The following is a 27,344-nucleotide window of genomic DNA, read 5'->3' as shown; positions in this document are numbered from 1 at the left end:
CAAGAGTATCAGAATATGCTATTATTTTCTTCTGAAATAGACAACATTTTCTTCATATCATGTTTCTTTAGACCTGTCTAAAATAAATAATGGATTTATTGTGAAGGTGTAGGTTATATTACATGGATTTATTAAGACCTTTTTAAATGGCTTGTAATTCTATGTGTGGAAGCCAGGAGATGCTAAATGGGTTTGTGTTAATTAACGGTCAATTACCGTGAGACCGACAGTTATTTGCTTGACAATCACCGTCTGACTAAATTTTATGACCGTCACAGCCCTGGTGTGGACCCCCTCCTGCACATTTCCTTTGATGAATAAAACTGTGTCTTCCCCCTAAGAAAAGGCCCTATATCCACCCTGACCCAGCACCCCTGGAGTTGCTCTGGGCTTGTATAAAGCATCTCAGAGTGCTGATCAGTTGATATGGACCGCGGGACCTGATCCTAGATCAGCACTCCTACTCTGACTGAGACTCTTTTTGTAAATACAGACCCAGGGCCTCAATATTAACTCACTGAGTGTCTTAGTGGGTGTGTTGTTTGGGGAAAGAAGGGAGACAAGCTTGAACAATTCATTGAAGTAGACCAAATCCTGCTTAGCAACCAGCTATCGGCATCACGAGGTGGGAGCTACTGGGAGCAGGTGATGAAAAACAGCCGTGGCTTTTTAAAGGGGATGGACCACAGTCAACAACAAAAAGGCAGCCACATTATCTAGTCACATTATTTGTAGTAAATCTAGTATCTAGTACATGGAAATCGACTGACCTGAAAACCTCGTTTTGTTTAATATGACTTGGGCGAGACCTGGATTCATATGCAATATTTCAAATCATTCACATAATCCTCTAATTTGACATTAGATTCATAAAATTGTGATTTTGCATTTTCATTGTTGTTTATTTCTCCAGCAGTGATTTCCCTCCTCCTCCTATCTTGGGCTGCGTCCCAAATGCATCTTATTCCCTACACAGTTCCCTATGGACCCTGGTCAAAAGTAGTACACTATAGAGGGAATAGGGGTGCCATTTGGGACACAGCCCTAGTGCCTGGTTAAGCCTGCCTCCACCAAAGGAGTATTGGCACTGCATGCACTCCTATTGCCATTCTATAAGGGATTAGCTGTCACCAACCCCCTTGTCACAAAATGGCAAAAATCACCAAGCGTGGAAAGAAGGTAATCGCAAGGGCGTAATTCTAGAATAGGGAATGTCTATATGCAGCCCTAAATGATGCCTCGCTGTCTGATTCCATGGGCATGTAGTCTCGTGTTGTGTTGACAAAATCCTGAAAATGTTCAATGAAACACAACACACCATTACAACACATGACTAAAATATGTAAAAATCACTACAGAGCATAAAATACAATGACTATTTGTTATTGCCTTGTGTGAACCCTATAACATACTCTGGCACTATTCGATATCTCTGGCACTATTTTCAGTCGGAAGTCGGTTTATTTAAGGCAATGGCTGTTGCTTAGCAACAAGAATACATTGGGCAGGCAGTGTGATGGGAGGAGAGTGTCGTAGAGGAGAGAGGAAGAGAGGAAATGCCCCAGTATAACACAGCAGTTGGCTGGCAGGCTCATCATACAACAGCCAACGCCCCACGTCACACTAGCAAACCAGTGGCATCTTTCTAACAGGCACAATCAGCACATAATACAGAAAGCTACCATGGGGGGTGGTTAAGGACGCTTTAACTACTGTGTACAGTAGGCCTATGCGATCATGTTACAGACGTTTCATATTTTCATCACTAGGGGTCCTATAGTGTCTCCTTATTGATTTTATAGAACTTGGTTAACCACATATATTAGATGACATATAGACAGTGGTGACTGGAAACTAATAGGCTATTATCTACGGCTCAATTCTCTGCGCTCCAACTGATATTGGTGATATTGCTAATTGGTTATATTGACTAATAAGCGTCCAGCATTTAGGAGTGTCTCTTCATTGATTTCCCTAGAAGCTGGTTAACCCTAGGTAGAGGACATAGCAACATACATTAGACAGATGACCGATAGACACTGGTCACCAATATCTATGGGTTTGGTCTGAGCTAAAGTGGTGATTGGTGATATTACGGGTATATTTATCAATAAAGCATGACCTACACTGATGGGGTTGAGTCCAGTTATATAAACCACAAAAAAAGGGGGGGGGGGGGGGGGGCAATCGATTAAATGTATTTATAAAGGCCTTTCACATCCCCAGTTGTCACTGTTGTTAATGTGGGTAATGGGTGGTTAATCATGGTTAACCCAGAACTAAAACCTTGAGTCATTTGGTCAGATGCCACATATGTTACGTATTCTGTTGACGAGAGGTCATGGGTGGCTGACTCACAGTGATCCAGCGTGACATTTTTATGATGTGTTATAGTACAAACTGTACAGCGTATCGATTCATTGAACTATATGAAGCCTTACCTACAATGGCTAAATCTGCTGGGTGTATTTTGTGGTATGTCTATTCTTGATATGGAAATGAAGTGGAAATAATATGGAAATGACGTGTATTCCATCTGGGACCATGTTGGAAGCAAGAGAATTGCTTTAATGTGTTATCCTCTGGGTTGTAAATTCCATTTATTTCCCCCAATAAATGAATAAAATCAATTACACAGTGGTTCAGGTTAATGATGCAACAACAAAAAAGTCCATGATAAGACCTCTGATGACATGTTATAATACATTTGTAATACACACTGTTATAACGTAATAGCACACTATAGTGCTTTAACGACAGTCGAATTTGCATTACACGGCTGTTTGTTTCTTACCATTCTGTTCCCAGGTGCATCACAGGTGTAGTCAGGGCTTTTGAACGCAGCGTTGTTGGCGGTGGCAACAGTGTTGGACGGCATCGCTAAGAGTGCAAATCGTGTGGATGATATTCTTAACGGAAATCAGAAGAAGCTTCAAAATTGGATGAATAAAATAAATGGAAAAAAAAGAAATGGTGATCGATGATCCTCCCCTGCAATATGAAGAACAACAAATTGAATCATTCATGCTGAAAAACTGGCAATACATAAAATAAAGGACAAAAACATAAGTATTTATTATTTTAATATTGTAACTTTATTCTTCTTTCGTTTTTGTATTAAGTTGAACATGATTCTAGCCTACGCAATGGATTCAATCAATAGCAGTCTCCCTACTAACTGCAGTGATCTGATTAGGCAACAGTAGGGCCTATTAGGGACAAATGATCCATGTCTTTACATTTAGTCTAGGATGCTGAGAAGTGTCCGTTCGCTCTAGTTTCTCCAGTTTTTCTTACACACACAATATAACACGTGTGTAGGGCCTATGGTCTTATCGGAAACAAATGATATGCAGTATATGCAATATGCATATTACAGTCTATATGCATATTAGATTTTCATTATAGCCCATCTTTTGAAACTAGACTTAGTGCTTTGCACAGACTGCAGGCAAGGCCTAGACTAGCCCACTATAGCCTACAACCTCTTTACCTAATTGAGATCAAAAGCCTAAAATGTGCACTTTAGAGCCTATATTTACAGTACTAATGTTGATTGTAAAAGTAACACTTTTCAGTCATTTCTCCAGAAGGCTTGTGATATAGGCCTAGTCTTGTTATAGGCTAAACGTCCTTGGTGTTTTGGTCATTGCCCCCATTTTAACTAGCTAGTCCTACACCACCGATAACCGCCGGTGTTTAAAGTGCTCAAGATACACTTTCACCCACGCACACACACAGGCAGACTTTCTGACACATTGGTACAAATGTAGCGTGTATGCAACATTTAGAACAGACTGGAGCGATAGTCAATAGGCATTTTAACATATTGGTAAATGTATCAGTGTTGTTATTAACGTGTAAATGCATGGTTCGATTTTTTTCGTGAACAGACACACATTTTGCGGATAATGACATTGCGTCCACAAAACGTGTTACTTTTTTTAAATATACAAAATGAGTGTGGATTCAGTGTTACGGCCTACTGTTCCATTGTCAGCACAAAACACAAATCTGATACATTCTAACAATTAAATTGAATTAAATACTTTATCAGTGCACACAAGGTTGGCGGTCACCTGCATTTGTCACTCGTCAAGGCTAAATTACAAAGTTTTACACGTATTTGCAGGGGAAATTATCATCTGTAAACCGGTGGACTGTAGCCTATCCCATTTATAGGCCACAACCATTTGAAGGATAAAACCCCGTTATGTTCAGACGGGCCGGTATTCTGTAGCAACAATCGCCGTTCTGTGTCTACAAATACGCCGTCATCAAGTTCAAGTGCATATCACAATGTCTAATCGTCAGTCTCCACATCTGCAAAAGCACAAAACGGCTATCTGTTTCCCTTCAGCACAATCGAGTGCAGCCAATCTGCCTTCCGTTCTCAGGGCTCTCATGACTGTGTGTGTTCCGATAAAGGTTAGGCTACCCCTACAGAGGGTTTGGTGATAACGGGCTATGTCACGGTGTTCATTACCCGTTTTGCCAAGTCCCAGGCCTGACCCTTTTTGTTTTCTCTTGCTCCCGGATACTCCTTCTTCTTCTCTCCCCGTCCTCCACCTCCCCAGCCGGCCAGCACTCCGCCAGATGCTCCGCTCACACTGCAGGGGCCAACGGACTGATCGTGTCTCCACCAGGTCCTAAAGGTAGTGGGGTAACGGCTGCTGCTCTACTGCCATTGGGCTAATTAATATCTTTATAAAATATATGCTTACATTGTTTCAAAATCTGTGCCAAATACTCAAGACCAATATCTCAATAAATAAAACCCAATAACAAATAATGACCGTCTTCATTTTGTCCAGAGTGATTTGACCTAAATTACCTGTTTAGTGGATTGATTAAACAGATATAGTCATTCAAATTCTTCATACTTATCATATATTATCATATATTATTATTTCCATACATGCCCACTAGATGGGGACATACTGTACGTCTGTTGCTTCAGAAGGATGTCAGTAGGCTATGTCAGTGTCAGACACATAGTATAGTGGCTGAGGCTCTTACAAGCACAAACAGAACAAAACCCAGGGGAGGAGCAGACAGCTCTTTAGGAGGGAGGAAGAGACGGGAGAGAGAGCGGGAGAGAGAGCGTTAGAGAGAGTTAGAGAGAGAGAGAGAGAGAGAGAGAGAGAGAGAGAGAGAGAGAGAGAGAGAGAGAGAGAGAGAGAGAGAGAGAGAGAGAGAGAGAGAGAGAGAGAGAGACAGAGCGAGAGAGAGAGAGACAGAGAGACAGAGAGACAGAGAGAGAGCGAGAGAGAGAGAGAGAGAGAGAGAGAGAGACACAGAGAGAGAGAGACAGAGAGAGAGAGCGAGAGAGACAGAGAGAGAGAGCGAGAGAGAGAGCGAGAGAGAGAGACAGAGAGAGAGAGAGAGAGAGAAAGCATGGCTGGAGCCAGGAGCTCCTCACATCACACCACACGTCTGTAGAGTAGACTGACTTTCTCTAATTCTCATGGTCTGGTTCAGTCAAGGACAGCAGAATGATGACACAAGCCACGGCAGAGGGAGAGGAGAACAGGAGCCGGGACTGCTCTCACTGACCCCCTTGCACAGATAGACAGACACATATGCACATACAACACACAACCACTCCCACGCATGCATACATGCACACGCATACTACACACCTTACCCGAGACATAGCACTCATCTACAGACATCCAAGTGTCTAGTTGTTTTCTCTCTCTGTGTGGTCTGGTCTGATGTCTTCTTTGTGTGTTATGATTACAGTTCTTCTGCACATTAAACATCAGGAGATATTGTTTATCATTGGACGTTCTAGAGAATATTACTCCCTGGGACCAATGTTAATCTCATCAGATAGGAGGGAGTTTGTTTCCCCAGGAAGAATTTTGGGGCTTTCAACAACCACTCAATTACTTGAAAAACAGCAAACGATGTATACTGAAACTGTGCTGTAAGGTTATGACAGTCATATTCTTTCCAAGGCCACATAGACAGTGCAGTACATAGGGCAAAGGATAATCAGTATATACAGTTCTGCAAAAAGGCATCCCATTTCAAAGCATATCAAGCGTTTCAATCTTTTAATATATTTCACAATTTATTCATTTTATTTACAAAAGACAGTGGTCATGTGACATAAAACCATGTTTTAAAAATGAACATGAGAAACAAATGCACACCAGAAGCATAACAGTACATAACACAGAGATAGATAAATAACATTTAGGGAAGCTTGTGGTTCGTCATCTTGCACATTTTCTCTATGCAAAAAAACATGATCACAAAGTGCTGTATGTACCTGTCTATTGCCTTTGTTGGCTAGAAGGAGATCACTCTAGAACTCTTGGTAGCTTAAGAACTCTTGGTAGCTCAGGAATTTGGGGTAGCTATAGAACGGTTGGTTGGTTGGTGGTTCTAGAACTGTTGATAGCTCTAGAATGGTGGATAACTCTGGAACTGTTGGTAGCTCTAGAATGGTTGGTAGCTCTAGAACGGTTGGTAGCTCTAGAACGGTTGGTGGTTCTAGAACTGTTGATAGCTCTAGAACTTGTAATGATTCTACATTTTAATTAAGGAAGACCATGTAAATGTGGGCGGTCTAGATTATATCATGACAAAATTTGGACATCAACAACAACATATAGAATGTAGATATATCTGTATGATGACACACAAAGTCTGCAAACATTTTGGCACAAATGTAAAGGCTGAATAAAAGTGTACTACTTTCCCTCCTGAACAACAATACATAAATAAACTTTTTCCACATGGTCACAGACTGAGACTAAAACTCCTACTTAAAAAGGCTGACTGATATTCTTATATCTGCATGAATGGGTTGTACTTTATACAGTACTTTATACAGAACATCTAGGCACAAACTCAAATCATAACACTGCATTCCTATCTGTGACCGGAGTGAAGAGAGAATACAATTATTCACTTTTCCAAAGGTTCTATCTCAGTACTTCAATTTTCCTTTAGGTCTTGAATATACATTGTTGTATAGAGGAAACAAAATGTCAAACCCTCAGACTTAATCTGTATTAGTTGCAACTTCTATGTTTTGTATTTTACAATGTTGTGCTGTACGTTACAGTATATTGGTCACCGTTTCATATAATAACCTCTTAATCATTTAGGCAACTAACTGATGTGCAAGACAAGTGCTCACTTGAATGAGATGTGTTTTAAATAAATCATTATCAATGATTCAATTCCACAAGCAAACTAGAATAACACCCAGAATGATAACATCATGTCAAATGAATAACCAAATGAAAAACATCACATTTAGAACAACGGATACAAAGGAGAAACTCTTTTTGTTCTTCTATTTTTCGACACAGTGTAATAGGTTGGTAAGACCTTGTACCTAGTTTATAGGATAGGCTGTCTGTACTGTACACATCATATCAATGCAAAATATAGTCCTCAAGTACAAATTCCGTACAGGTCATTGCTTAACCAGTGTTTGGTACCATATCATTGACTTTTGACCATTCTGGTCCAATTCTTATCCTTCATATGTTATTGTCATGTTACATCATGACAAACCAAACTGAACCAAACCCTACTCTTCGCTATCTGGCCATTTATTGTTTCAGATTGCTAAGCCGAACATTTGTTATGAAGTTATCCATGTCAGTGACTGTTTTCAGAGACGCATGGAACTCCTGAACAGCAGAAAGTTCCATCAACCAGAAGACATGTGTTTTATTGGACCTAATATTCTCCTGATTCAAGTAAGTCGGTATCCTTTTCCAGTCCACCTCTGTCGCTAAACCTGTAGCTACTATATGGCTGTTCTTATGCCAAATCAGACAATAATTCACAAAAACAACATGCTCAGTCAAAATTAGCACTTCAGCAATAGCCTCCTATTTCTCTCCTCTAAGTCATTCAACATTCTTAGCCAACACTAGACTTGCCCTATGTCCCAATAATCTGTCCTTTCTCCTGAAGTAAGCAATTGTTCACTGCCCTACATGTAGACTGAGTGCACAAAACATTAGGAACACCTTCTCTGTCCATGACATAGACTGACCAGGTGAATCCAGGTGAAGGCTACAATCCCTTATTCATGTCACCTGTTAAATCCACTTCAATCAGTGTAGATGAAGGGGAGGAGACAGGTTCAAATAATGATTTTTAAGCCTTGAGACAACTGATACATGGATTGTGTATGTGTGCCATTCAGATGGTGAATGGGCAAGACAAAATATTTAAGTGCCTTTGAATGGGGTATGGTAGTAGGTGCCAGGTGTAACAGAGATGGTTATGTTTCCACTTGCCTCTAAAGAAATGTGTATTTAATGTGCAAGCATTCTTATTGGTTGGTTCAATTCTGATGACAATGTTGTTATTGGCCCCTCTTGCAGATAGGGGGAGATCGCGAAAGTCAGGTCTCCCCAGTATGAAAATGTGATGTAAGGGGTTGGTCACGTTCAGAATACTGTATTCCATTTATATTTTACAATGTGTACAAGTTTGCTGTACATTTCTGATGTATACATGTGTAGGTTTATGGTACCTGATAGGGATGGGGGGCTTTCCGGGATGTGCTTTGGTATATGTTTGCTGTGTTAGCTAGCATGCACCGATGTAACGGTCACATAAACTCACTGCTAACACAGTTGTTTTCATGCTACAGATTTAACCATCGACAGCCATCAACATCATTAAGTCTTACACAACTAGCATGTCATTTCCTACTTAATCACAGGTAGTACCACGTTATATTTTGTATTATATTGGTGTATTTTGTTAATGCCCAGTATGAAAATGTGATGCAAGGGATTTTACCATCAACATCATTAAGTCCTGCACTACTAACGTGCTGTTTCCTATTTAACTACAGATAATAAATGATACCCAACTGGGACCACTGGCTGGGGTGATTTCTTTGAACAAAACGCAACACAAGGAGAGTACGATTAACATCTGTTACATGCCAGGCACAGTGGTTTGAGTGAGTCAAGAACTTCACCGCTGCTGGGTTTTTCATGCTCAACAGTTTTCAGTGTGTATCAAGAATGGTCCACCACCCAAATGACTTCCAGCCAACTTGACACAACATGGGCCAGCATCCCTGTGGAATGCTTCCGACACCTTGTAGAGTCCACATGGGCCAGCATCCCGGTGGAATGCTTCCGACACCTTGTAGAGTCCATGCCCTGACAAATTGAGGCTGTTCTGAGGGTGAAAGGGGTGGGGGGGGTACGACTCAATGTCAGGAAGGTATCCCTAATGTTTTGTACACTCAGTTTTTTTTAAAGGAATGAACCGATATAATACATATGGTGGAAATTCTACTTTAGTCTATGCTCACACCAATTCAATGCTTTTCAATGTGTGTGGAAGAGTGCTTGAGTGCACATTTTTTGGAGAAAGCCAGATTATTGAGACACAGGTTTGCTGTCTGCTACCCTTCAGCCTCTTTTATGATCAGTCTCTGACCCCTACAGACACAGGTCTGGAGCCCATTAGGGCCCAGGCTACTGACTCACAATCGTTAACCACACAGAATATGTGTCCCAAATGGCATCCTATTCCCTATATAGTGCACCACTTTTGACCAGGGCTAATAGGCCCTGGTCAAAAGTAGTGCACTATGTAGGGAATGGGGTGCCATTTGGGATGCAAACCAGCCACCACCACATTCCATCTACAGTCCCTGAGCACCTATCTATTAACTCTCACATAAACATGTTCCAGTCCTCATTTATTTTAACTAAATAAAGCTATCAAAGCAACTCTTATCTGTGCATAACTTTGATTTCTGTACCGCCCGTCCTCACCTACGTACAGGTGTATAGGTGGATATGTTGTAACTCAACATATTTGAACGAAAGAGCACACAATATAATAATATTCATTTAAACTACCGTCCTGAGATGCTCTCCGTCTCTTCACTTTACGTGGACAATAAATACTGTTACTACTGAGTGACAAGTTAGTGGATTAGGGACGAAAAACCATGCAGTTTTAATGCTCTCTCTATGCATTTACTAGCTTCTCTCGCTTAGTTAATTTTTTATTGAGACAAAACGAGGAGAATAATAAATCTGTTTATAACAAAGGGACGATTCCCTGATGAAATTAAACGTTTAGCATTGACAACAATAGCCCCAATACTAGGCTCCCTTTAACCAAACAAACAAACAGCCCTCATATTTTTGCAAGGGTGTCTCACGACATAGAGTGAGCACGCAGTAGCAGCAGTATGTGACTCAGGCTGTCCTAAATGACATCCTATTCCCTATATAGTGTACTACTTTTGACCAGAGCCCTATAGGCCTTGGTCAAATGTAGTGCGCTATATAGGGAATAGGGTGCCATTTGGGGCACGACCAATGTGAACTCTGAGGCATGACAATATACAGGACTACAGATCCTAGCAGTCATTAGAACCAAGCGTTTCTCAACCTTTTTTTGTACCAGGGAACTGCAAGGACCAGCTACAGCCCTTCCTCCAATGAAGACCACTTAGATTAAAACTAGCACTTGAGAACTGATTAAATCAGTTTCAGCTCACTATCTGAGGGACCGATCAGCAACATCATTGGGACCCGTGCTGGCCCGCGGACCACAGGTTGAGAAACACTGATAAACCCACAAAGAGCTGGCATAACATGGTACCTACCTACCTACAGTACACCCAGTCAGACTCAGGACAGTGCAACTTCATGCAAAACCCCTAATGAAAACATACTAGCTAGCCGTCTCTAATGATACAAAAGCAATGAAGGCTAGGGAACATATCATCATCATGAAAATAGGTTGCTTTCAGGTCGTGGTCAGTGCTGTGTTCCCAAGGTCATGTATAATGTGTACAGTATATACAGATAGATAGACAGCGTTCCAAATGGCACTCTATTCCTTATGTAGTACACTACTTTTGAACAGGGCCTATAGGGCACTGGTCAAAAGTACTGCACGATATAGGGAATAGGGTGCCATTTGGTATGCACACAGAATGGTCTGTTATTGACAATACGGGTTGAGAGAAAGCACAGCAAGCCACTCCTTTAGACCTTTGACCGTTGCAGTCATGATGAGGGGAATCAATCAATACATAATAATTACAGCTTTAAGTTTTTATACAGAACAACATATACACTCGCTAATAGAAGCATCTTGCTTTTTTTCCGCAGCAAGGTGTAATAAACATGTTTGATAGTAGTTCACACAGTGAAATCCTGTTTGATAACAGCATGCATTACTCTACGTGCTTATGCCTGATAGAAGGGTTTGGTTGTTGTGACTGATTCTCATTTGGATTCCTCTTTTCCAGTCATGTCCAGTCTGACATCCGGTATAGATGGAGTGGTTGTTGCTCCCTCGATGCTTTACTTCTCTCACTGTGCCTGAAGACACACAGACAGACAGGGAAGAAGGATGGTTTTTAGACTGGGGTAGAAAGTAACCACGAAGAGAACTAATTCAGAGAGGAAGTTTGGATTTCGACGATTATGTCGGACTGAAAAAGTTCCTCTGATCTCTGTTTTGTTCATAGGTGCTTGGCAGATTTGTTGCATTACAATATGAATTACTAATGAGTTACTATGTGATGATATTATACGGACAATATCACAGCTATCGGAATATTCATACATACTTTTCCCACTCTTTTCATTCTGCCTCGGCTAGAAAACAATGAGAAATTATTAGTTATTTGCAGTGACATAAAAGACTAACACATATGATTTCCACAAACAATTACCTTCTTCCATTTGGAATGGAGAAGTACAATTAGAAGTCTAGAGTGACGTTTCAAAGAAATGACATTTCAAAATCTCAAACAGCTTGATACAGGAACTAAGCAATGTTAATAACATAATACTGAGCCAAGACTTATTCACCCCTGTCCCTTAGGCCTCCGTTCCTCATGTTGTTGTCCTCTTCCTCTGCAGCATCATCTACTTCATGACAAAGACCCAAAGAATTCAGAGATGATATCCTCCGTCACCAGAGTTATAAAACAAACACAGGCAACCAGGAAGTCATGTGCCTTTCAACTAACCTGAGTGGAGTTCTTTGACGAGTGATGACATGGTGTTTGTGATTGAATCTGCAGCGACCAACAGATCATTACGAAGATTTCTAGGTACACCTGAAAGACAGAGGACACCGTCACTGATTGTAGTCAGTGATTTACATGGCATTTAGTTGCTAGCTATTTTTGAAGCATGTTTTTTTTTTTAAATGCATCCTTAAATCAAATTTGGCACAGCTCAATCACAGGTGTTGTGTTCTCCTTGACTCAAACAAGGCAAGAATGGATAACTAACAACAGACATGCACTGGGCCACATTGGATCTAAAGGAGGACATAGTCCAGCGGAGGTCCAGCACTCACCGTGAGCGAAGGCCTCCAGCACGTCCCCCCCCACCCCGGCCAGGCAGTCCTGGGGTGTGTGGGTGGGGGTGGACCCAGCTGAGGTGGAGCGGATGGGCATGGGCATGGAGCAGCCTGCCCCATGGCTGGGGGAAGAGTGGGGTGAGCCTCCTGTCTGGGTCTGATAACATAACATCACCATGGGTTAGGATACAAATACTATAGAAACATACCAACACCACCATGGGTTAGGATCCAAATACTATAGCAATATACCAACATCACCATGGGTTAGGATCTAAATACTATATAAATACTGTATACCAACATCACCATGGGTTAGGATCCAAATACTATAGAAATATACCAACATCACCATGGGTTAGGATCTAAATACTATAGAAATATACCAACATCACCACGGGTTAGGATCTAAATACTATAGAAACATACCAACACCACCATGGGTTAGGATCCAAATACTAAAGAAACATACCAATATCACCATGGGTTAGGATCTAAATACTATAGAAATATACCAACATCACCATGGGTTAGGATCCAAATACTATAGAAATATACCAACATCACCATGGTTTAGGATCTAAATAAGATAGAAACATACCAACACCATCATGGGTTAGGATCTAAATACTATAGAAATATACCAACATCACTATGGGTTAGGATCTAAATACTATAGAAACATACCAACACCACCATGGGTTAGGATCTAAATACTATAGAAACATACCAACATCACCATGGGTTAGGATCTAAATAATATAAAAATACTGTATACCAACATCACCATGGGTTAGGATCTAAATACTATAGAAACATACCAACACCACCATGGGTTAGGATCTAAATAATATAAAAATACTGTATACCAACATCACCATGGGTTAGGATCCAAATACTATAGAAACATACCAACACCACCATGGGTTAGGATCTAAATACTATAGAAATATACCAACATCACCATGGGTTAGGATCTAAATAATATAGAAATACTGTATACCAACATCACCATGGGTTAGGATCCAAATACTATAGAAACATACCAACACCACCATGGGTTAGGATTCAAATACTATAGAAACATACCAATATCACCATGGGTTAGTATCCAAATACTATAGAAACATACCAACATCACCATCGGTTAGTATCCAAATACTATAGAAACATACCAACATCACCATGGGTTAGTATCCAAAAACTATAGAAATATACCAACATCACCATAGGTAGGGTTAGGATTAGAGGAGGTCTAGACCACCACTTTTGTAACTTTGCTAAGAAAACACGACACACACGCACACCTACACCCCCCACGACATGGCGCACACCTACACCCCCTACGACACACACCTAAACATACACACCCAGTCTATTATAGCACCTTTACTGCTCTGAAAGCTAATGAGAACCATGTGTGAGCCTGCCTGCCTGCCTGCCTGCCTGCAGGGACTAGAGAGGGGACTGTAATGTGCCGCCTGGGTTCTATGCTGCCTGGAGAAAGGGGCACTGTGTCCTTCCTAGGGTGGGGAGGGGTAAGGAGGGGAGAGGAGGGGGTTGGTGCAGGGCCCTTGGCCAGACCTGGGTTCAAACACTATTGGAATAATTTCTAATACTTTATCTGTGCTTGATTGAGCCTGCCTAGCTTAAAAATGGACAAATAGGATAGTCCCAAAAGTACAAACAACGCCTCAACTGGCACTCCAGGCAGGCTAGAGCAAATACAGAGGTATTGGAAAGATATTGAGTACTGTTTACTTTGAACCCAAGTCTACCCTGGTCCAGGACTGTATGGCTCAGAGCCAAGCAGCAGATGGTTAGCCAGACTGCAGTCACATTAGAGGGAAGGTTGTTAGCTTTGATGAAAGGAACAGGTCTCAGACGTTTGTTTGGCAAAGAATGGAATACATGGCAGAGTTCTCACCAAATAACATAAAGAACTTTACCTCAGACTAGAATTGATATCTCATGAAGCAACATATAACCTCGATATCACTTTTTTTTTTTACTTAGTGTAGATTAGAATGTATGCTCGCTCATATAGAAATGACCGAAAAGGTAACATTAGACTATAATATGTAAGGGATAATCAACAAGGGGCTATGCGGTGAAACCAACCTTCCACGGTGTTGTATTTTTTTTCTTCTCCAGATAACACAAAGAGCCCCGAGTTGATTATCCCTTTTATACCATGACTATAATTTAACACATTTGCTGCTAGAAATGTGTTCATTTGCAGGTCAAAATGTGTTCAAAGTCCACTGAATTAGCTAGGGAGTTTACTACATAGCTACGGTAGTTGCCTTGGTAACTGAACAAACAGACTTTCTAGTTTAGCTAACCAAACCATCAGTCCTAGCTTGCTATTATGAATATCGAAATTCAACAATGCTAATAATGTTTTCAGTGCGACTTTTGCTTTCAAAAGCAGCTCAAACATAGAACAGAATTAACTATAGCCTTGAATTCTACCGTGCTGATATACCGTACGTTATAAGGAAATTATGCACGTTCTCTACCCTTCAAGCCAATCAGAAACGAGCATTCAACAATGCCATGTTATAACTTATCAATAAGGCTCGAGGGGGTGTAGTATATGAACAAAATACCACAAACCCCTGAGGTAGGTTATTGCTATTATAAACTGGTTACCAATATAATTAGGGCAGTAATAATACATGTTTTGTCATACCTGTGGTATACGGTCTGATATAACACAGCTGTCAGCCAAATCAGCATTCAGGGCTCGAAACACCCAGTGTATAATAAGGTAGTCTAGTGTATGGTTTCCTGTACATATGTACTGTGTCAAATGTACACACAAAAAAAAACGATGCTACTCTAAGTTCCTTGAAACACGATCTGTCTGAGACATATCAGCACATGCCTTGAGTGTGGAGAGTAGTATGAAACGTAATACTACGGCGGCTGAATGAGCGGGTCTGCTTCTGTATTGCTGTATTAGCGTATTAATGTATAGTTAACTGAATATGGAGACACTTACTGCCTGCTTCTGCTCCTCATCCTATCGGCCAGCCAATGGTACGCGGTGATATTAAAGCGTGAGCAGTGAGGGAGAGGAAAGAAGTGAGGGGGAGATAACAAGAGAGAGCGAGAGACAGGAGAGAAAAAAAGAAAAAAGAAATTAAGACAGACAGACAGACACAGACAGACAGACAGACAGACAGACAGACAGACGGTGGCAAAGGCAAAGAGTCAAAAGCTTTCAATATCAGGACAGAACAGACAGGTTCATACGTGTAAGATCCTTTCAAGGTAACCAATGGACCCTGAGGCAGACTACTGTCAACTACAATCAATGCAGCGTTCTAAATGCTTGTATAAAATATAAAACAGATTCACGGTTGATGTTAACGAATACCTGATGACACGAAAAGCAATAATGACATATGTTGATACTGATACACAACTAATACGTATTACAGCGTTACTATATGAAAGTCAGAATAACAAGAAACCGTGATATAGTGTATCAGATAGTGTATAATACTCTGTAGTCATAGTACTATCCTACCTTGAGTAGCCTCATCAGTCCCTCGAGCTGGACCATCAGTTCCCGTCTGCTCTCCTGTAGGGCTGACATGCGCCTCTCCAGCTCATCCTTCCTGTGCCTGTTGTCCCACAATCACACACAAACACAACACCTGGCAGTCAGTCCCTACTGCCTCCTGAAAGGCCTGTCAGTCTCCACACTCTTCTGTCAGGTGGCGTCGTGCTGAAGTAAGACAGTGGGGTTTTCAAACCTCTTCTCTGGGATCGTCATATGTTTCACAATTACCTCAGTCTACCTCAGTTGATTAGTTGACGATTGGAATCAGGTCGCTCTGAAATAGTTCAAATACACTGAACGGCTGGGGGTCCCCGAGGACAGGTTTGAAAACCACTGATGTAAAACTTTGGTCAGTCTTTTGCTCATCTGTCCCTTTCCCAACATCCCACAGACAACATGCTCACAGACAGTCCCTTCTTTGAGCCTGCTGCTTACACTCCGGGGTAACAGAAAGAGACAACTACTGGCTCAATCCCTTTTTCTGTGATGATAATACAATTGAACCATTGGTGTCTGAACACCCTCTGGTGGTCAAACGTGGTAATTACCTTCATTCACATTATGAGATCAAAATGTCATTGAGGACTGAAAACACAGTCCTATCCATCTCTCCCCCCCATTCCAAAAATCTCACAAACATCTGCTTCCCGGCTGTCTTTCTCCTCCTCTCTACCTCAGGATTATAGGCCTTAATACAGACAGATATCTAACACCCACATAGGCTGTTAGTGCTGTTATAGGTCATGCTGTGTTTACTGAGGAATTAAGGCATACTTTACTTTATTAAGGCATATCAATAAGTAATAAAGAGTTAATAAAGGCGAAGTTATGACTTTGTAGAGTGTATATATATGCGACGAGCAGTTCTAACATTGATTGTAGATGGGCATAGATGTAAATGGATATAGACGATAATAAGCATACAGTAGATATAGATAAGATATAGGTGGGTAATAGATCTAGGTGTATATGTGGTACCTAAGGAGCCTGAGTTCGGCCAGCAGTGTGGGGTTCTGCTGGGCCTTCTCGGGGGTGGGCTGGGAGGCCTGCTCATGCTCCAGACGCAGTCGCTGGATCTCCTGAAGGATCTCTCTGAGGGACCAGAAGACACAACAAAATGGAGGTTTAAAATCTGCCGATGACGTTTTGAAAGCAGGTCCTGATGACCAAGATAGATTTCAGTATATTTACTTATATTTCACAAAATTCTTAAGTTATGAGCATACAATACGTATAATTACTGATGTAACTATATTACCTGATAAACAATCGAAAGTAACTGTCCAGTGTTTCCAGATTTCTATGAAATATGACCTATAATTCATTACAATATGAGTGAAATAGTTTTTTAAATTGATTACGTATGTTAAAAAGCAGCTTTTCTGTGTTGGAATGGTGTGGGCGTACCCCAACAACAGAATGGTTATTAAAAATATTAACGCGAGCAGACAGCTGATTGGCCAGCTCAGCCAATGAACCAATATGACATCATGTTCTATGAGGAAATAGCTTGCTTAATTTGAGGTGGGGTTTTGGAAGTGTTTTTTCTCCAATTGATGCTTTGGTCAGTATAGGATGAGTTCACTGGACAGTTACTTTAAGTAGTGATTATTCAATTTTTTTTCATGTTTATTCATAAAGTGACAATCAAATACATTCCCACCTGTTCTTGTTCTCTAGTTCTGCTATTAGCTGCCTCTGTTGTTTGTTGGCATCAAAGTTGAAACTCAGATCTGTTGGAGGACATTGCTGAAAGACAAAATTACCATTAAAAACAGAATGAATAAAACTGAGTGGATAAAAGAGAGTAACACATCAAACATGCAGTGCATCAGACTTTGAATATCTATTCTAACATCCTGGGCCTTTTCAGCCAACCTGCAATTTAATTTCACCTTTAACTTTGATCAACGGACTACGCTGTGGGTAATGATTCTCTTAGTCGCTGGTAACAGCCTTAACATGATCTGATTCTGGGCGCAGAGATCATTATTATCTCTTTATGAACATCCTGCAGTTACACAAAGTGTTACATAATAAGAAGAGGCTAAATGCAGGCGGACAGAATCCCACCCTGGGGCGCCCTACTAGTCACACACACACACACACACACACACACTACTCACACACACACACTACTCACTGTGGAGCTACTCACTGTGGAGTTGCCTGCCTCAGCTGCCAGGCGCGCTGCGTAGCGAGCAATCAGACGATGCTCCTCGTCTAGCCTGCTGGGACTCTCCAAGACACTGGAGAGAGAGAGAGAGAGAGGAAGGGGGAGGGAGGAGGGAGAGGAGGAGTGAGGGATAGAGATCATAGAGCAATAATGTTTCATACATTTTAAATGTGGAATAATAATGGCATGTAAGTGCCATGGATATAATCATAAATTCATTTGGTGGGTGTTTATATTTGCCCTATTTTATAGGCATGTGTAAACTGGACACCTCTCGGAGAGTGGGGTCACAGCCATCCATTATCAACAACAACCCTGGAGCAATTAAGTGAAATGCCTTGCTCAAGGGCACATCAGCATATATTCTTTGTATCTTGTCAGCTCAGGGACTTGAACTAACAACCTTTCGGTTACTGACCCACCACTCCAACCGCTAGGCTACCTGCCACCCCTATAACTTATGCCATCACTGTGGTCTGATCATTAAGAACTTGTGTGAAAAAGGTCTGATTATCCTGGGTTTCCATGAGTCTTTAGGGAGACAACACAAATCCCAATACAGCAACAGGCCACAAATGTCAGATTCCATCACAGCTGCTCATTCCAAAACCATTTACCCGGAAAAGTCAAATATGTGTGTGACTTTGGTTTTCATCGAGGCATATGGTCTGAACAGATGATTGGACATATGCTATCCCCTCTCTATGAGTGGTCTGCAATGATCTCCCCCCCCCCCCCCCCATGATTAAGACCATTAAACAACAATCTGGATGGAAAGAAATTGCATCTGTAAAACCTCAACTACAGCTTCATATCCACTTCAGCTTTTTATCCACTGTCTAACAGTTATAACACAGTCTAGATTGAGTTTGAGAGGTCAGTCCAGTTAAAACCCAGCTTGAAATAAATTGGATGCCGTTTGTTTTTTAGCTTGGATGACGTGCGACCCATGACTACACACCCATGACTATACCCCCAGTACATTCCACCGTCTCATGGAGTGCATGTTTAAGGACTGTCACTACCAATCTTTTTGCGTCAAGGAAAATGGCCCGAGAAGTCTGAGAGGTCAGTCCTGTTAGAAACCAACTATGGCTTTATATCCTGCGTCTTAACTCTAGATTGAGTTCTGAGAGGTCAGTCCCAGGGTTTAAATAATAGATTTGTGTACATCAGAGTGGAAAAGAGAAAGATAACCACACTGGCTCAGTCAGAGTTGGGCTGTTAGCTGTTCCTCTCCATTAAATCGACAAGACCACTCCGACCAGGTCGTGTCTTACTGCCTCTGCTTCATCAGAGACAGAGTTTCCTTGAACCAGTCAATGCAGACAATAGCCTGGTCCCAGATCTGTTTGCGCTGTACAGCCAACTCTTATGGTCGCAGACGACCTTGTCTGCTAGCCTGGCCCCAGATCTGTTTGTGTTGGTTGTTTTCATGGCCTGGTCCCAAATCCACTGTGCTGTCCTGCCAACTCCTATGTCATTTTCATGCTAACTTGGCATGACAATGACCATTGGAGTTGGCAAGACAACACATATACTGTGGATCTGGGAAAATTCTAGCAGACAAGACTGTGTGTAAACGGCTTGTTGATCCTCTGTGAGCAGCCGGTCACCAATGCCCTTCTGTCTGTACTAGGTTCAAATGAGCTTATGCCATTTGACGCACAACATGCTCAAAAACGGCATAATGTAGGAACACTGCTCTGTGACTGATTCTGCACTGCTTTCAGTCTCAGCATACACATTTCCCATTTCCCATTGTTGTTGTTAGGCCCTACCGCATGATAACACGGCTGCTCATATACCGTACACTCAGAATCTGTTTATCAACACAATCACAGGGCTGTCAATCAAAGGGCTATCCCTCCATCGGTCTCTCTCTCTTACACATGTGTATGTTATTACAATGCAATCAATGTCAAATTTCAGGTGGAAAATACTGTAAAAGTGACTGTTCTCGACTTGAGCACGATGGCAACAATATTGACACCCCTCGTTAATAACATTCAGTCTGCCTACCAGTTGAGTCTGTGATTTCATATCTGGTGGCGTTTCGGTCAATAGTCAGTTAACTCCAAATTAAAAGTAATCGAACACTCCAACAGCAAATTATTTGTATTTTCTGGTGCTGAGTGTTAGGTCATAAATTGTGGGTTGTCGGTCGGTGGGTTGGTCCTTGGAAGAGCAGCGCTGAGCAATCTGTTTGAGAGAGGCTGGAGAAGTGAAAAGATGCTTTGTCAGCAGACAGAGAGGACCAGATGGGTTCCAGTGCAAAAGTGGAATAGAAGGTTAGGCCTCTACAAACAAAATCTACAACAATACCCATTCTTGATGGAAATTCAGTCAATTCCCTGGTTTTCCAGAAATCCTGGTTGGAGGATTCCGGATTTCCTGCTTATTCCTTCATGATTCCGGGAATCCTCCAACTGGCATTTCAGGAAAACCATGGAATTTATTGAACGTTCCCAGAATTTTGCAACCTTATGATGGACTAAGCTTACAATAAAACATCTCTGAATAAAATACTAAACTGTATAATTTGAGACACAAAACAGTGGTTGATACTCTACGTACTGTTTTCACCGTGCTATTGTTAATGAGAGAGCTGTGGTGAGTAAGATCTTCAATGTATTTAAGCTTTTTTTTGTTGGTGCATTCAGCTAAGCGCCAGTGAGCTAAGGCAGAGAGTCCTGTTATTCAGCTGTAGTGACATCTTTGACTCCCAGACCCTTCACATCAGAAGAAGCCAAGCAGAACACAGTAATAATTACATGGATTAATATTTAAAAACCAAATGTGACAGTGTGTCAGCTCACACAGTCAGACGCCAGGCTACAAGGATTTGAGAGGGAACAGGCTGGCTTGCTGCTGCGCAAACAAGACCTTAGCACACACGCACGCACACACACACACACACACACCTTTCCTCTGATCTGATAATGCGAGAGCAAACTCTCTACCTTAACCATCTCTTTGCGTCCACATTGGCACTTAACTTTGAGCAATCTGGAACCGATTTCGCCAAACATCAGAATGGATTTCTCTGTTCTGTTGATATGCAGCTTTTGGCAATATAGTGTGTGAGTGCGTGCGCGTGACCTCCTGGAGGAGAATGTGTTCTGAATCTTGCCTCTCAATCGCCCGGAGCTTCTGCCAATGCCTGATTACATCACAGTACTGCACACACACAGAAACACACACACACACACTCATCTCTTCTACTTCTAATGCCATAGCAGACGCGAGGGAACCCATGTATACATGTCACTTCAATCAAGAGTTTATGATCAGGGCCACTAAAGTAGCTAACAAATCATGTGTTTTCTCAGGAATGATTCCAAGGGGAAGACGTGGATGGACTTGGCAACATCTTTAAGGGCACAGGACATAAGGGGATGGAAGCAGTTGGTCAACAATGGTCTATGCTCTGCAAGGAATTCCGGAAATAGGTTAGGCATGATAGGTATTGGAGCAATTCAAAGCCAATGCTGAAGAACTCACCTTTTAGTAGGAGTAGGTGCCCCAGACGACATGAGCATTGTGTTGTTCATATTGTTGGCCACTGGCTTCGGCTGACTACAGTAAAACACAAGATTATACCACTTTATTGCTACACTGTGAAATAGACTTATACACTGACTCTGGGGTGGGAGAGAGGACATTTGCATTACAATACTGTAGGAATCATGAATATGCAATGGTGACTGTAAGCAATCGTCATACAAAACTACTGGACAGTACGTAGAAACATTGCTACAGTTAAACACAAGATGACAGGACTTTATTGCTACACTGTAGGAGAAATATACTTCATATACGTATACTATTATACACTAAGGAGATCTGAGGATTCTGTCCCTACAGGGGAGGAGAGAGGGCATTTGCATGAACATGTAAATTACTGTAATATTCATGAATAAGCAATCATGACTGTAGACTACAATCAATGGATGCAACCGTTCGTGTTTGGGGATTACCATTATCAAATAGGGAACAACTGTACTGTATGTAGAAGATTGCTACTGATTGGGCTGTACAGTATATGTGAGTTCATTTGTCATGGTCTGTATGAAAGAATAATAGATTTGGCATTTTGATTAGCTTAAAACTCATTAAAACCGTACAAGAGGAACAAAAGCAGACAGGGAATCTAATTAAACTAGAAGTCTGTGGTTGGTGAGGAACTGGGAAAAGAAAGGTGACATTGCACTACAGAAGGTAATTTGGGAGAGTAAACAAAGACTATTAAGTCCATCTGGCTTTCATATCAGCACCGCAGTCCTGTGCTCGCTTGCTGGCTGGCTGGGGCTCTCTCTGTTTGGCTAGATTCTCCTGACTCATTGGCTCACTCTGGGTGTGTCTGAAATGGCATCATATTCTCTATATAGTGCACTACCTTCGATCAGTGCCCAAAGTAGTGTACTATATAGGAAATAGGGTGCCATTTCAGATGCAGAGTCTGCTGCTCGGACAAAAGAACTCTTCAAGTTCAGACTCCAGGGCAGCAGGTAGCCTAGTGGTTAAAGAGCATTGGGCCAGTCACCGAAAGGTCGTTGGTTTGAATCCCTGAGCTGACTAGGTAAAACATCTGTTGATGTGCCCTTGAGCAAGGCACTTAACCCTAATTGTTCCTGTAAGTCGCTCTGGATAAGAGCTAAAAATGTAAGATGTGTAGTCCCATGTATGGAGAAATGACAGTTCTAAAGTAGTGTTGGTCTGTTTCTCTCTTGATCTGTCTTTCTCTCATTCCATGTATGGAAAAATAACAGTTGCAAAGTCATTTGCTACCTCCGATGAGTTCTTCCTAAAATACTGTAGTGTAGCCTCTCTCTCTTCACACTCCAATGTATAAAAATGATCAAAAAGGAACACTGTATGTTTACTCTCACTATCTCTTATCTCTCTCCATATCACTTTCTCTATCTCTCATCCATTATCTCTAAACCTCTCGTTGTAGCTTCGCCATTAATCAGCAGCAAGCCTCCAACAATTTAAACAGCCATGAGTACTGACGTACTGAGAATAATTTAGCATACGTTTCTCCAGAATATGTTCAAAGAATGTTTGACCTTCATGGAAGTGAACCATTTCTAGAAATAAGACTTTCCATTGCGTAAAAGAGTTTCCATAACAGTAACTGTCAGTGAAGTAATACTAGTATGTTTACACAGACAGTTCACTGTTCTTTAACTGATCATTAGTTTGTGTACTCACATGACAGTACACAAATGAAAGGTAGGGAAAATAAGTGCCATCTAATCTCCATGAACGCAAGGGAATAACCATTATACTGTATCAGTATTCATCAATATTTCTCAAAATAAAGAAACTGAATTCATTTTTCAATCACTGTACTACTCATGAGTATACACTTGGGGGGTCAGCAGCGTATTTGCATTACTATGAAGATCAAATATTAGATTTCCCCAGAGTCAAGCTAATACATTCAAAGCACACCACGGAACATGTTTTTAAACTACTATTTTTAAACTGGCTCCACATATACAATCCCAAACAATAAAAATAGAATGTTTGATCACGTTTAGAGAAGAAAAAGACGAGAGAAATCACTGATATTTCTGTCTTCATGCTCAAATCGGGAACATAGACACTGGGCAGAGTTATCTTTTAGAATATTCTACACTGTCTTAGCATCTGAGCAAGACAGGACACAAACACGTCTCTAGTAAGATGCTGATGACCTAATCAAATATTTCTGAGGAACTCCAACTGTATGAAAAAGCCAGCGTGCACTTTCATGTAGAATCTAATACTATAATAACTGACTCAGTGAAAACCAAGACAAAGATAAGAGGCTATGAGATCTCACTTACCTCCTTTAGAGGGTAGAAAGCACCTGTCCGGCTAGCGGCTAACCAAATACATCCAACCATCCAAGTGCTGCTGTAGCCAGCTGCATACCCTGGTCCGCTCTGCTCTCAACTGAGCCAGTATCTCAACTAACTACTCTGCTGCTGTCTCCAAGGAGACCCAGCAGTCACATGACTGTATGACAATGCAGAGTCAGACTCTCACTCTCTCTCTCACCATCTCTGTCCCTCTCTGCCTCTCTGCCTTTATCCCTCTCTCTCTCTCTCTCTCACACACACACACACACACACACACACACACACACACACACACACATTTTAGAGTCCCCTTACAAAAAATAAAAAAACAATCACATGGAAAATCAGGTGAAATTTCGAAACGATTTTCACATGTGAAATCAGGTGAAACCATGTGTTTTTGGAACACTTCACATGTGACATTTCATGAAGTTTCACATCTAGATTTTCACGTGATCACAATCTTTCACATGTGGATAAAGAAATGTGACGAGATTTCACAAGCGATGCCCTGCAAACAAATAATTGACATTACGATATACACAGTACTTTCAACATAGTGTTTCCAATGTACTAATTTAACACACTTTGAAATACATGACTACATTATGTATGTTTATCTATACAGTAATTATTATTCAACATGTCCTTACCTGGGATTTGAACTCACAACCTCTTGGTTCACAGCATTCTGATCTTCCTGCCACGCCACCATGTCTGTGTCAATACCTGATTTCACCTGTATTGCTACACTTTGGACTTCAAAGTAAATCTCAGCCTCGTTAAAAATACACTCAAGAAAAACGATTATATGTATCATAGTGATTCAGGGGCAATACGAAAACAGAATAATATGCCCCACCAACATTAGACAACCACAGAAAACCCACAAATTGCTGAAATAAGTGTCATCGATGATGAGAGAACAGTCAGAATAACTGATAACTAAAAATAACAGTGCAGCTGGCACTATTTTGCTAACTGCAGCAGAGCTGTATTATAGCTAATGAATGTGTAGGGGAAGCTGCAGACTTTGTGGCGCAGCAAAAAAATCTCAGGGGACCTGAAGTCCAGAGGTTGTAAGTTCAAATCACAGATGAGGTCATATTTTCGCTGAACGGCGTACCACTTATTTGAAATGCCCCGTACCATTTCATTACTTGACTTACAACGGTTTGGGATGGCTTAATCTTACGTGCCGTTAACGTGAGAACATGTGATCGCATGCAGAGCAACATTGTGATAACATGAACCTAGACACACAGACACGCACTGTTAGAGCGTCAGCCGTTCCAAATGACAGTTCTCCCGATTACTGATGGGAGGTTTGGCTATAAGAAAACGGTCTCTATGGATACAAAGAACAAAAAAACATAAATCTGTCCAACAATATCATGAATTCCACAGAACATAAACCTGTGACCGTACACTTCAGTTGTCCTCCTTATTTTCACCGAGCCAGTTACAAAGACAGACAAGCCTGTTGACATTTTCAGATGAAAAAGCTGCTCTCTTCTTCTGTACGATATGCCCAGAGAGTGAAAACAACCTCTCACAAGGTACTGACGTGGCAGGCGTTGCCAGGTACCTCCGTGCAATGCAGGCCAGCCTGGTGTGTGGCCCTGCATGCTGTGACCACCACTGTAGTGGACAGTCCTCCATGTTGTTGCTGGGCTCTGCTTTGTAACGCTACACACATTTCTCAATGGACTCCTCCTCTTCATCAGACTCAGGCGAACTCATCAAGAGGGCAGCTTCTTTCTTTGGTGGCTCCGACTCTGTTGCTTTACCAGGTTGCTGTGCAGGCCGCTCTTCCTTCAGCAAGTTGCTGACCAAAGCCCACACCTCACCCCTCTCAGGTCTGGGAAGGTACTTCAGGTCCTTAAACCGATCTTCAGCCATGCGAGGTTGGTGTTTTCCTTGCGTTTCTGCAGGTCCGTTGTGAATGTCAGCTTGAATCTTACCACGTAGGCAGGGCCATCATCGGAGCTCTCCATCACTCAAAAGGAGATGGCACAAAGCAGGCAACCCCACCAATGTACTTCTCCCCTCCCAGACGTTCAGTCGAGTACCTTCAGTGGAAGATCATTTAAAATCACTTCAGTCAATTGTGAGAGACGTGTTATACACACAGACTCGATCTCTCTCTCACACATACACAATCATATTATAACACTAAGAGTGCGATCAAGACGATTACCTGCAGCGCTCCAGTAGTGCCTCCAGCTTCCGCAGTTTCTCCAGTTCAGCTGTGGTTGGCATGGTGACGTTAGCTTTCTGTTGGGACAGCACATCTGTCAGTGGTTGTTGGTTTCTGTGACACGCGTTAGCATTTCCAGAGTGCAATTCCGTCTTGTTGTGGCATCTTGTGCAAGCGACTCCTTCTTTTGTCCATTTACAACTTGCTGCTGTCCATTTACAACTTGCTGTGTTTGAAATGCCCAACAATTTCTCTGCATTTGGCTAGGGCATTGTCGAACCCGCTGTTCTGTAGGGACACTGTGATGGACCTTTGGAGACTGTGCGCGGTGCGGGGCAGGTGTTCAAAAGGCAGACGTCTCGCAGCTGTAATCACGTTCCATGCACTGCCTGTGCAAAGTGTGGTAGTCTTGTTTTCAATGTTCCGTTGCTTTGCTACACCCGTGAAATGCTCTGCGCACGTTTCAGCATAGTGCCTCTTCTGTCTTCATTACGGCCAGAGCGTGTGAATGCAGTTTCCAGTTTTTATCGATGTAAAGCGCAGTGACCCCAAGGTACTGCACTTCACTACTTGACTACTTGACTGAGGGACTACTCCTTACTGTATTTAGGCTTGCCATAACAAAGGAGTAGAATACTTATAGATTCAAGACATTTCATCTTCTATTAATTTGTAAAAATGTCTAAAAACTGATGTGAAAATCCAGATGTGAAACTTGTTCCAAAAAAGACATGGTTTCACATGTGAAAATCCAGATCATATGTGAAGTATTCCAAAATCACATGGTTTCACGTGATTTGACATATACAAAACATTTGGAAATTTCACATGTGAAATCATGTGATTTTTCACTTGTGAAAATATGTTTTTATCGTAAGGGGACTTTGTGCACCCTCTAAAATAATGGATGCATGAAGCCCCCCTGTCTGTGTGTGTGGGGGGAGGGATGCGCGTGTGTGTGTGTGTGTGTGTGTGTGTGTGTGTGTGTGTGTGTGTGTGTGTGTGTGTGTGTGTGTGAGAGATTTTACTGTAATTCAAATCAGAATGTGTAATTCATGCAGATTGAGGGGGGAGGGTGGATAAGAAAGTTGTTTCAGGTGTTTCAAAAATCCAAAGTCCTCCAAGGCCCAATACATAACAGGCTGCTGAGGGGAGGAAGGCTCATAATAATGGCTGGAACAGAGTAAATGGAATGGC

General features: G+C 41.7%; 1 protein-coding gene across 12 annotated transcripts in view; it reads right to left on the bottom strand.

Moving 5' to 3' along the window:
- Nucleotides 1–6,047: 6,047 nt before the first annotated feature.
- Nucleotides 6,048–27,344, bottom strand: part of dtnbb (dystrobrevin, beta b) — a 51,973-nt gene continuing 30,676 nt past the window's right edge. For 3 of the 12 annotated variants that reach the window (XM_029687622.2, XM_065004083.1, XM_065004082.1), the window contains exons 11-21: nucleotides 21,600–21,674; nucleotides 18,063–18,168; nucleotides 17,583–17,668; nucleotides 16,898–17,011; nucleotides 15,884–15,980; nucleotides 15,353–15,373; nucleotides 12,343–12,502; nucleotides 12,008–12,097; nucleotides 11,847–11,906; nucleotides 11,603–11,630; nucleotides 6,048–11,351 (exon numbers count right to left, since the gene is read on the bottom strand). In XM_029687622.2, coding sequence (XP_029543482.1) covers nucleotides 11,617–11,630; nucleotides 11,847–11,906; nucleotides 12,008–12,097; nucleotides 12,343–12,502; nucleotides 15,353–15,373; nucleotides 15,884–15,980; nucleotides 16,898–17,011; nucleotides 17,583–17,668; nucleotides 18,063–18,168; nucleotides 21,600–21,674 — 823 coding nt within the window. In that variant the 3' untranslated portion in view covers nucleotides 6,048–11,351; nucleotides 11,603–11,616. Of the gene's footprint in view, nucleotides 11,352–11,602; nucleotides 11,631–11,838; nucleotides 11,907–12,002; nucleotides 12,098–12,342; nucleotides 12,503–15,352; nucleotides 15,374–15,883; nucleotides 15,981–16,897; nucleotides 17,012–17,582; nucleotides 17,669–18,062; nucleotides 18,169–21,599; nucleotides 21,675–27,344 lie in introns of those variants that run through there. The other 9 variants (XM_065004084.1, XM_029687625.2, XM_029687626.2 and 6 more) reach the window with 9 other exon arrangements.

The sequence above is a fragment of the Oncorhynchus nerka genome, linkage group LG18, assembly GCF_034236695.1.
Source record: "Oncorhynchus nerka isolate Pitt River linkage group LG18, Oner_Uvic_2.0, whole genome shotgun sequence".
NCBI classification, from domain to species: Eukaryota; Metazoa; Chordata; class Actinopteri; order Salmoniformes; family Salmonidae; genus Oncorhynchus; species Oncorhynchus nerka.
Note: the sequence above shows the minus strand (reverse complement) of the source record. Positions and strands in the feature narration are given on the sequence as shown.